The sequence below is a fragment of the Podarcis raffonei genome, chromosome 16 (assembly GCF_027172205.1).
Source record: "Podarcis raffonei isolate rPodRaf1 chromosome 16, rPodRaf1.pri, whole genome shotgun sequence".
NCBI classification, from domain to species: domain Eukaryota; kingdom Metazoa; phylum Chordata; class Lepidosauria; order Squamata; family Lacertidae; genus Podarcis; species Podarcis raffonei.
In genome coordinates this window covers 25,881,512-25,893,603 of record NC_070617.1, presented here as the reverse complement: position 1 = coordinate 25,893,603, position 12,092 = coordinate 25,881,512, and the positions used below count along the sequence as shown (strand labels likewise).

The window sequence follows — 12,092 nt, the reverse complement described above, 5'->3', positions numbered from 1 at the left end:
GAAACTCGCTGGGTGGTTTTGAGGGCCTCTCTGACCTACCTCACAGGGTTGTTGTGTGGGTTAAATGAGGAGGGGGAGAACTGTGTAGGCTGCCATGAGCTCCTTGGAGGAAAAGTGGGATAGAAATGCAATAAAGAAACGAAACGTGGTCAACCAATCACTACAAAACCTTTTAAAAACACACATTCTCCATCACAATGGCTGGCTGTTAACCAGAAGTTTGGAGATTTGAGTGGGTTGGACTAGATGACCCTCAGGATCCCTTCCGACTCTACAATTCTGTGATCTCTAGTAACCTTAGCTGTGCCAAAAAACAACAAAGACCTGAAATTCCTCAAGCCGTAAGGGGTATGTCCACAATAATTTATGTCGCTTGTTAATGGCCAAGAACAAACACCCAGCTGGCTTTGACTCTGGATTCCGTCAAATTAAGCTTCCTTAATTTAGCCCCGCATTGCCCGCAGCAATTATATGCCCCCTATGGAGTCAGCCGGCCCATGCCCCCATGTAGTCTCTCACTGGCATGCCAGACCAGAAAAGGATTTTCGTTACAAATATCCTCAGTCTTGGGGTGGGCTGCATTTCCTAACGGGGAACTTCCCAGAGGTCGCATGGTGCCGGTAGTTGGGAAAAGATGCGAAGATGGTTTTGGGCACGGGTGAAAGCTATAATAATAATAATAATAATAATAATAATAATAATAATAATAATAATAATAATATATTATTTATACCCTGTCCATCTGGCTGGGCTTCTCTAGCCACTCTGGGCGGCTTCGAAAAAAATATTAAAATACTGTAATACATCAAACATTAAAAGCTTCCCTAAACAGGGCTGCCTTCAGATGTCTTCTAAAAGTCAGGTAGTTGTTGTTGTTCTCTTTGACATCTGGTGGCAGGGTGACAGGGAGGGCGCCACTACCGAGAAGGCCCTCTGGCTGGTTCCCTGTAACTTAGCTTCTTGCAGTGAGGGAACCACCAGAAGGCCCTCAGTGGTGGACCTCAGGTAGAACGATGGGGGTGGAGACGCTCCTTCAGGTATACTGGGCCGAGGCCAGCTGGCAGGGCAGAGGGCGGGATTCTGTCTTAGTGCAATTGTAGGCTACAGCTCTGCAAAAGGCAGGGATTTCTGTACACAGGCACACACAAATCTCCATCCAGACATCCAGGCCTTATCACAGGCATAGAATCGTAGGATTGTAGAGATGGAAGGGACCTGCAAGGGTCATCTAGTCCAACCCCCTGCCATGCAGGAACCACAGGTTCTCTGCCTTCCTACTGGATCCTCATCACAACCCTGCAAGGTTGGTGAGGCTGGGATCAAAACCGCCCTGCTCAAGAAACATCAGCGCTCTAAGTCCTTTGACTTCAAAGGTACTGGTTGGACCGTTTTGGACTTTTACATTTTTTAAAAAATAAGATGTTTGTTTTAATTTGCAGGCTTCCCCCGAGTATGTAGAAACTACTCCCTTCTTCGAAGTGGCTCCCTTTTGTCACTTAAATGGATTGTCACACCGCCAGTGGAGTTTCCTGTCAAAAGGAATGATGTGGCAAGGAGAGAAAGGGTGTTGCTGTGTAGTGTTCTTTACTTCCCTTTCATTCATATATATATATATATATATATATATATATATATATATATATATATGGGACGCGGGTTGCGCTGTGGTCTAAACCACAGAGCCTAGGACTTGCCGATCGGGAGGTCGGTGGTTCAAATCCCCGCGACGGTGTGAGCTCCCATTGCTCGGTCCCTGCTCCTGCCAACCTAGCAGTTCGAAAGCACATCAAGTGCAAGTAGATAAATAGGTACTGCTCTGGCGAGAATGTAAATGGCATTTCCGTGCTCTGCTGTGATTCGCCAGAGGCACATGACCCGGAAACTGTCTGTGGACAAACACCGGCTCCCTTGGCCAGTAAAGCGAGATGAGCACTGCAACCCCAGAGTCGTTCACGACTGGACTTAATGGCCAGGGGTCCCTTTACCTATATATAAAATTATATTTTATTCTTATACGTGGTACCTCGGGTTAAGTACTTAATTCGTTCCGGAGGTCCGTTCTTAACCTGAAACTATTCTTAACCTGAAGCACCACTTTAACTAATGGGGCCTCCTGCTGTCACCGCGCCGCTGGAGCATGATTTCTGTTCTCATCCTGAAGCAAAGTTCTTAACCCGAGGTACTATTTCTGGGTTAGCAGAGTCTGTAACCTGAAGCGTCTGTAACCTGAAGTGTCTATAACCCGAGGTACCACTGTATTTTCATCCTGCCATTCCTCCAAGGAGCTCAAAGTGGTATCCAAGGTTGTCCACCTCCTCCATTTTATCTCCCCAACAACCCTGCGAGGTAGGCTAGGTTGAGAGATGGCAACTGCTCCCAACCGTCCAACAGTGGAATGGACTCCCTCGGAAGGTGGGGAACTCTCTGGAGGTTTTTAAACAGGGTTTGGACAGCCATCTGTGAGGGATTCTTCAGCCGTGATTCCTGCATTGGAGGGGGTTGGAACTGATGACCTTTGAGGGTCCCTTCCAACCCTGAAATTCTTCACATGGCTGAGTCCTAGTCCAAACCTCTAACCACTGCAGCACGCTGCCTGTGCTGCAGCCCCCCTCCGTCGCCAGGTTGCCGCATTTCCCCCAAACGCCTAGGAGACGTGGCCTTGCGTGGGAAGAAATTGTGTGCTGCAGGGAGAGCTCTTGGTAAACGAGCCTTGCGTGTAAGGTTGCAGCCTTAGCTGCCTGGCACCGAGTTGGCAAGGCTGCTGCCGTTACTTATTCATCTTGGCCGTCGTTACTTATTTATCTCCATATTTTCTTAGCTCCAGTGGCGCTCTGCAGAAATGCAAAGGCAACCGGATGTCGCAGGTGTGACTCCAAGATTGAGGTTGCCTTGCGTTTTGGGCGTTCCTGTCCTTAATGCATTCTCTGAACGTGCCATTCCTCATCAAATCAAGGCAACTTAGCTTTAAAAGTTTGTGGAGGAGAGGGCTTTTGATGGCTACAGGCCATAATGGCTTTCAGTAATGAGGTTGCTGGAAACTACAGGAGGGGAAAGTGCTCAGGGCCTGCTTGTGGCATATGAGTGGCAACTGAGAGAACAGGATGCTGGACTAGGTCATAGCTGTCAACCGTCCCTTATTTGGCAGGAAACTCCCTTATCCCAGCACCATGTCCCACTGCTGTCCCTTATTGATGATGTCCCTTAAATTTCCCGGGTTTCATGCTCGCCCGGCTCGGGAGGGAAGCAGTGGCTCGCGGTCCTCTGCCACAAGAGAGAGAGTGCGCTGGCGCCATCATCCTGGTGCGCGGAGTTCCATCGGTCCTTCCCTGCCTGAGGGGGGGAGGGAGAGAGACTCTCACCCACGCCGCCCGCGAGCCCGGAGGCAGTAGTGGTGGTGGCAGCTGAGGAGGCGGCCTGAGGGAGGAGGAAGAGGAGGGGATGGGGAGGGACGCAGAAGAGCGGCGCTTCAGCGGCTGCCGCCGCGCCGCAACTGCCTCATGCCGGATTGAAAGTATCTGTCAATCCTACCAATGTATGTAACTCTTTACAATAGCAAAATCCCTTATTTTGGCTGCCGATCCCTTATTTTCGAGGCTGCTGGTCCCTTATTTTCAAATCTGTATGTTGACAGCTATGGACTAGGTGGGTCATTATTCTGACCCAGCAAGCTCTTCTTATGAGACAGACAGACAGAGACCACCTCGTAGGGCTTAGTGGGGGGTGATATCAGCCAGATTTCAGAAACGCTGGATGAAGATTCCACCTAAACATTAGGAAGAACTTCCTGACAGTAAGAGCTGTTCGACAGTGGAATTTGCTGCCAAGGAGTGTGGTGGAGTCTCCTTCTTTGGAGGTCTTTAAGCAGAGGCTTGACAACTATATGTCAGGAGTGCTCTGATGGTGTTTCCTGCTTGGCAGGGGGTTGGACTCGATGGCCCTTGTGGTCTCTTCCAACTCTATGATTCTATGATTCTATGATTCTAAGCCAGTCTGAATTATGGCAGTTTATGTACGTGCTGAAGTGTGAGGAACTTCTGCTTGCAACTATTTCGGGGGGAGATAGGAGAAAGCACCCCAAAAACATGGGAAAACCTCAATCCTCCCTCCTCAGATTTCCTAAATGCAAGAGTACAGTCGTACCTTGGTTCTCGAACGCCTTGGTACTCGTATGTTTTGGCTCCAGAACTCCGAAAACCTGGAAGCAAGTGTTTGGGTTTTTTAACGTTCTTTGGAAGATGAACGTCCAACCCGGCTTCTGAGGCTTCCAATTGAGTGCAGGAAGCTCCTGCAGCCAATCGGAAGCCATGCCTTGGTTTTTGAATGTTTTCGGAAGTCGAACGGGCTTCCGGAATGGATTACGTTCGAGAACCAAGGTACTACTGTATTCCATCCCTTTTGCTGGCTGGTGAAAACCCACTGCCTATTTCTAAAGTGATGAGGTTTCAAAGGTCTTATTTTCAGGATAAATTATGCCACCCATGTCAGATAGATTATTCTCTGGGTGGGTGGGCCCTGTTTCCCCCCAAAGACCCCCCCAAAGACAAATGGCTGTTTCTGGAGATTGGGAGAGGGGGCGGGCAAGACACCATCCTGTGCTCATCTGTGTGTGAGAGAGGAGTGCTCTGTGTGAAACGATTTTACGACTGACGATTTATCTTTGTCCCTGTCCCTTATCTGTAGAATGCACAAATCTTTTCTACCTGTTTAATCCTTTGACTGTTCAATAGCTTCAGCTGTTGTCTGTAGCTTGGCTCACACCATAGCTGTCAACCTTCCCTTTTTTGCGGGAAATTCCCTTATTTCATCACCGCTGCTTCCCGCTGCTATCCCGGATTGTTAGATATCCCGTAGACTGTCCCTGGGACAGGTGAGGCTGCTGATCCCTTATTTTCGAGGCTGCTGATCCCTTATTTTCAAATCTGAAAGTTGACAGCTATGGCTCACACCCTTGAGAGATCTGCTCAATATGTTTTGAGGGATGGGATGGCGGACCCTCGGCTTGACAGCAGTACGTGTGAAAAAAGGGTCAAGCAGTCTTAATACACCACAAGCTTCACACGAGTCAATTGTGTGTCATGCAGCGGCAAAAAAGGCTAATGCATTTTCAGGGTGCATCAATAAAAGTATAGTGTCCAGGTCAAGGGAAGTCATAGTCCTGCTCTCTTCTCCCGGCTGGAGTCTGCCACAATTTAAGAAGGATCTTGACAAGTAGGGATGTGTGCAGAGGAGGGCAACCAAGATGGTCAAGGGTCTGGAAACCAAACTAAACAGTTGAGGGAGTTGGGTCTGTTTAACCCAGAGAAGAGAAGACCGAGAGATGATATGTGAGCCATCTTCAGATATCTAAATGACTCAATAGGGAAAGCTTGTTTTCTGCTGCTCCAGAGAGGCAGACCCAAACCAACGGATTCAAATTACGAAAAAGGAGACTCCGACTAAACATTAGGAAGAACTGTCTGATGGTAAGAGTTATTTGACAGTGCAGCAGGTTACCTCAGAAGGTGATGGACTCTCCCTTGTTGTGAGTTTTCAGACAGACGTTGGATGGGCGTTTCTCAGGGATTCTTCAGCTGAGCTTCCTGCTTTGCAGGGGGGTTGGACTAGATGACCCTTGGTGTCCCTTCCAATTCTACAAGTCTCCGCGGCCCTTTGCTTTGCTTCATTTGCTGTTTTGCAGTTGGGCCTGCTTTGAGGGTAATAAAAAACGCTTGCATCACAACTTTAACGTCAAGAGATTACAGCTGACTTGGACTCTGTGCTCATGAGTCTAAATTCCCACCTATAAAATTCTGAAGAATCACTGCCTTTAACTTTCCCTTGAATTGCTTTGACATTTATTTATTTTTTAAAAAACTCGTATTTCTACTTCCATTTTAGATCACTTTCCTTAAGGTGAGGTAAGAGTATTACGACACTTAAGCCTGTGTGTGGGGAGGTTCCCCCATCAGGTGCTGCTCCAATCCTGCTCTTGACGCCGGAGAATAAATTTCTAAGAAGTAAGAGGTTTACCAAAACCACGTTCTTTAACTTTTCTTCAATCCGATTGGCAGGGCAGAGTTGTCCTTGGACTCTGTTCTGAGAGGTTAAGCCCTCTTTGGAGTTACTAGGGGAAAACGTTGGCTATGGGAACACAGCTGGCAAGTGTTTAATCCGTGGCATGTGACTGTGTTTCTTTTTTTGCTTATTGGCCCATTGGCTGGCTTCTTTGAGGCCTCACGGGATTTAACTGGAGGCAGGGCTCACTCAGCCCTGCAATGCATAAACCAGCACTGCAGGGGATTGGACTGGATATTACCTTTGCGGGTCCCTTCCAACTCTCCAATTCAATGATTCCCATCTTACCCATATATGCAGATTTTGTACAAATTGGTGTCCTCTTCCAGCCTCTTTTTAAAGAGGCGGGGATGCAGAAATGGCTACCCTACTGAGAGCAATGTGGCCCTTCTGCTCCCAGTTCTAGGGCCTCGGCCCAGTATACCTGAAGGAGCGTCTCCATCCCCATTGTTCAGCCTGGACACTAAGGTCCAGCTCCGAGGGCCTTCTGGCGGTTCCCTCCCTGTTAGGGTTGAGGTTACAGGGAACCAAGCAGAGGGCCTTCTCGGTGGTGGCGCCCTGTGGAACACCCTCTCATCAGATGTCAAGGAAATAAACAAATATCTGACTTTTAGAAGGCGTCTGCAGGCAGCTCTGTATAGGGAAGTTTTTAATGTTTGATGTTTTATCATGTTCTTAATATTCTGTTGGGAGCCACCCAGAGTGGCTGGGGAAACCCAGCCAGATGGGTGGGGTAGAGATAATAAATTATTATTATGGTTATTATTACAAAAGAGGTGTCCTGTATCCCTGTACCTCATTTTGCTCCACCCAACTCCCTTGCAGCAGGCTACGGTCAGGCCCCTTCACACATTCAATGGGACAGATGTTCGGGGCTGGTGAGGAGGATTGTGGGAACTTGTACCTGCAACTCGAATGTGTGTCTTAGCAAATGGCGTGAAATAGTCCTGTTTTTTCTTTTTTTAAAAGGCTTATTCAAAGGAGGGGTGCATCACAATATATAGACAAAGCCCCTTTCCAAGAGGAGGTGTGCTGAATCACCAGTTCACATTGCTAGCGAAAGAAATAAGCACTGAAGTACCCTACTCAATGCGGGGACGCGGGTGGCGCTGTGGGCTAAACCACAGAGCCTAGGACTTGCTGATCAAAAGGTCGGTGGTTCGAATCCCCGCGATGGGGTGAGCTCCCGTTGCTCGGTCCCTGCTCCTGCCAACCTAGCAGTTCAAAAGCACGTCAAAGTGCAAGTAGATAAATAGGTACTGCTCCAGCGGGAAGGTAAACGGCGTTTCCGTGCGCTGCTCTGGTTCGCCAGAAGCGGCTTAGTCATGCTGGCCACATGACCCGGAAGCTGTATGCCGGCTCCCTCGTGATGTTGTGACATTGCATGTGTGAGCATCACACCTCCTTCCCTGAGCTGCTCCTCCCGGGCTTTGGGAAGGCGGTGCCAGGCCATAATACTTTAATTTACCCAGAACATTTAAGGGATTAGCCTAGTCCCCCTAGTCGACTGAATGCAAGGTAAAGGTAAAGGACCCCTGGATGGTTAAGTCCAGTCAGAGGCAACTATGGGGATGTGGTGCTCATCTCTCTTCAGGCCAAGGGAGCCGGCATTTGTCCACAGACAGCTTTCCGGGTCATGTGGCCAGCAGGACTAAACCGCTTCTGGCGCAACGGGACACTGTGATGGAAACCAGAGCGCATAGAAACGCCATTTACCTTCCCGCTGCAGTGGTACCTATTTATCTACTTGCACTGGTGTGCTTTCAAACTGCTAGGTTGGCAGGAGCTGGGACAGAGCAACGGGAGCTCACTCTGTTGCGGGGATTCGAACTGCTGACCTTCTGACTGGCAAGCCCAAGAGGCTCAGTGGTTTAGACAGAATGCACAACACTGCTACTCAAGCATCAAAACATTCTTATCCCTGTTGGGAGATCCTTTTAGTTCAGGACTGGGAAAAGGGCAGAATGCAATGTTATGTTTTTAAGCTGCCTTATACTGAGTCAGATTGTTGGTCCATCTAGCTTAGTATTGTCAACACTGACTGGCAGCAGCGGGCTTCAGAAAGGGAACATTCCCAACCCTTCCTGAAGATGTTGGGGGCTAAACCAAGTTCTGCATGCAAGGCAACTGCTCTGGCTCTGAGCTACATCCCTTTTATGCCACATGGAGTATGTTCACTGTGTGCATAAGGGAGCATTAGGCCAAAGGCTGATCTAGTCCACCATCTTGCTCTTGCAGTGGCCACCTAGATGCCTGTGGGAAGCCCACAAGCAGAACCTGAGCACAAGAACCCTCTCCCCTCTTGTAGTTTCCAGCAACTTGCATTCAGAAGCATCAATGCCTCTTACTGCAGAGGCAGGGTATAGTCACCATGGCTAAGAGCCATCGATAGCCTTTCCCACCAGGAAGCCAGCCAAGTTGGTGGCCATCTCTGCCTCCAGTGGGAGTGAGTTCCACAGGTTAATTATGCACTACACAGTTGGGCAAAAGGGACGTGGGTTGTGCTGTGGGTTAAACCACAGACCCTAGGACTTGCCAATCAGAAGGTCGCCGGTTTGAATCCCCGCAACAGGGTGAGCTCCCGTTGCTCGGTCCCTACTCCTACTAACCTAGTAGTTCGAAAGCATGTCAAAGTGCAAGTAGATAAATAGGTACCGCTCCGGTGGGAAGGTAAACGGTGTTTCCGTGCGCTGCTCTGGTTTGCCAGAAGCGGCTTAGTCCTGCTGGCCACATGACCCAGAAGCTGTACGCCAGCTCCCTTGGCCAATAAAGCGAGATGAGCGCCGCAACCCCAGAGTCGGCCACGACTGGACCTAATGGTCAGGGGTCCCTTTACCTTTACACAGTTGGGCAACTGAGAACTGCAGACCTTTTCTTATTGATTGTCCTCAGATAATCTTCAGGGAGGAACCTGGGTCAGCGTGTACTTTACTTACCTGGTAATCGGAAAAACAAAGATTGAAGTTAAGACACTTGCCGGCATCTCCAAGGTGTCTAACGTTTACTTTAGACTTAAGTTCAGTACCCTTTCACACCTTTTGTATTCTTAGCTGTTAATGTTTTATCTGTCTGCCAACCTGGTTACATCTGAAATGGAGAAACAGAAATGCAATGATGGAAAGTCAAGGCAGTGATTTATCTGTTTGTTTAGAAGGGGGAACATCAGAACTTTACAGCCAGGGGTGGGGAAATTTGGATTCAAGGGTACAGAGTCTGATCCAGCAGAGTTCTTTTGTTCTATCACCGTATGATTCATTTGCTTCCTTGTAGAGATGCGGAAACCACAGAGCCTAGGTCTTGCTGATCAGAAGGTTGGCAGTTCGAATCCCCACAACGGGGTGAGCTCCCGTTGCTCGGTCCCTGCTCCTGCCAACCTAGCTGTTCGAAAGCACGTCAAAGTGCAAGTAGATAAATAGGTACCACTCCAGTGGGAAGGTAAACAGCGTTTCCGTGCGCTGATCTGGTTCGCCAGAAGCAGCTTAGTCATGCTGGCCACATGACCCGGAAGCTGTACGCCAGCTCCATCGGCCAGTAAAGCGAAGTGAGCGCCGCAACCCCTTTACCTTTACTTAGAGAAATCGGGGCCTTTGGAATTATACTTGTTCCGCATTTGTAAGAACTCAATCTTTTAGTGTGGAACTTTGGAACTGTCTGCTTATTGATATCAGGCAGGTGTTTTTGATGTACTCTTTTTGCTTAGACAAGTCTACCTGCATGTTTACAAAGTTGATGCGAGTCTTAATCTGCTTTGAGTCTACTGCTTTTTAAAAACTTTATGAAAGTTTTATTTTATTTTTAAAATATTTTTTTATTGGTTTTACATATAATCACATTACATAACATCATATCCTCTTATTTTATCTCTTTGGCTCAACTGAGCCTAATGGCTTCCCGCCCTCCCGTCTGATGGTTTACAAAATTAAACTTTGCATCTTTACATTTTGCCTTGTTTCCTATCCTTGTTATATCATTACCTAAAATATTGTATTACTTAATTTATGAAAGTTTTAAATTACTGTTGTTAATTTTTCTTAGTGACAATGTTACTGTTTTTCAAAAATCACTTGAGGATTATTATTATTATTATTATTATTATTATTATTATTATTATTATTATTTATATACTGCCCTATACCCAGAGGTGGTCTCAGAGTGGTTCACATAATAAAACCGAGATATAAAACCACAAAATACATAATAAAAATAAAAACAACAACCCAATAGCCCCACTTTACTATGAAGTGGGGTATAAATCATATGAAATAAGTACAATAACTATTTCAGCTGTTTTTCAACTTGCAAAAAGTAATGAAACTGTGATGAGTATGCCTGAACACCTCAGATTTAATTTATTTATTTTTAAGATAGGGGGGAGAGTACAACCAATCAGGAGCATAGAGAGCTAGAGGTCCAAGTCCTAGACCAACATGGGGGCCCTCCAGTTGTGGTAGCTCAGTTGGTTAGAGCATGGTGCTGATAACGCCAGGGTTGCAGGTTCGATCGGCAGCTGCATATTCCCGCATTGCAGGGGGTTGGACTAGATGATCCTCAGTGTCCCTTCCAACTCTACAGTTCTGTGATTCTACGATTCCCTTATTTTCGAGGCTGCAGGTCCCTTATTTTCAAATCTGTAAGTTGACAGCTATGCTTTGGCCTGGAGAGACAGATGTTGTCAGATGATGGGGGTGTTTAAGGTGATGAAAAGGGAGTCTGGTAGAAGAGGTTTTGGAAAGAAGAACCAGGGCGAGAGGCTGGGGTCCATCTTTTGGGCAGGCTGGCTGCAGAGCTGACTGGGAAAGATGCCTTGGAGAGTTCCTTAGCAGGGTGTTCTGGGAAGAAGAAGGAAGAAGATAGACTGGGATCCATCTTGGGCAGGATGGCTGAAGGCTGGCTCCTGGCTGCATTGGTATAGGGGACAAGCCCCTCTTGAAAGGACCATGCTTTAAGATCTGGACTCCCTCCATGCAGATTGCAGGTGTAAATAGGTGAATAAACTCTATTTCTTAAAGCTGTGATAGTCTCCGCTGTGTCTCGATTCTCTGAAGGAACACAGATCCTGAGGGGCAGGCATCCGACTTTTGTAACAACATTCTCATTTCAGCAGCGCCTCCGTAACATTCCTGCCCTAGAGGATATGAAACCGCAATCTACTAAAGCTGACCATTTTTAAATCCGCAGGACCGGATAACTCGCACCCAAATGTTTTAAAAGAATTGGCCGAGGAGCTCTCTGAACCGCTGAGGCTGATTTTAAGTAAATCATGGAATACTGAGGATATTTCAGAGGACTGGAAAAAGGCTGATGTCAGTGTTCCAGTGTTTAAAAAAAGTAAACGAAATGAACTCGGTAACTATAAGTCAGGCACTGTTAACATCAATCCTGGGTGGAAATAATTAATGCATTAAAACGAGGATCCACTTAATCAAATAATTACAGGGTCTTAATACCAATAATTAGGGCTGGCAAGTGATTAAAGCCCTCTCCCATTGATTAATAATTTCCGTTTCATCCAATTAATTATTTGATTAAATCTAGATTTTTGCATATCAGCAAAACCTCAGCAGAAGTGCCCGTTTGAGTTCCTGGAGAATTTAGTTTAACCACTCATAGTTCAAAGGAATATGTAGAACTGATATGGCTTTTTATCATCCAGTACCTTGGGACCAGAAAAGCTTTGGAAAAGGTTTGTTTTTAATCAAAATTGCTCATTAAAATTGGCACCATCGTTGAATCAACCCAGTGGATTGATCAGCCACTGATTAATATCTCCATCACTGATGATCATGCAAATCAATAAGGTTTTAGTGGGGCGTTTTGCCCCTCCCAAGCAAATTTGATACACACTTTGAAATTGGAGTACAAATGTGATTGATGGAAGTTGCTGCTTTAACATTATACACCTCTGTAAAGGGTCTGAAACAACTCAGCATCCCATTCAGTTTGGTGAATTGACAAGGTGGGGAATTAATGTGAAGTCCATCTAAGGGATAATATTATTCAGTGCTTTATAATTCTGGATTCATAGAATTGTGGAGTTG

The 12,092-nt window shown here is 46.8% G+C and overlaps 1 protein-coding gene across 4 annotated transcripts in view; it reads left to right on the top strand.

Moving 5' to 3' along the window:
- AIFM3 (apoptosis inducing factor mitochondria associated 3) overlaps nucleotides 1-12,092 on the top strand; it is a 53,199-nt gene that overhangs the window by 13,274 nt on the left and 27,833 nt on the right. For 2 of the 4 annotated variants that reach the window (XM_053368024.1, XM_053368026.1), the window contains exon 3: nucleotides 11,233-11,400. The exons of 1 other annotated variant lie outside the window; for it this stretch is intronic. In XM_053368024.1, the coding sequence (XP_053223999.1) occupies nucleotides 11,233-11,400 (168 nt within the window). The remainder of the gene's footprint in view (nucleotides 1-11,232; nucleotides 11,401-12,092) is intronic. One more of the 4 variants, XM_053368025.1, reaches the window with a different exon arrangement.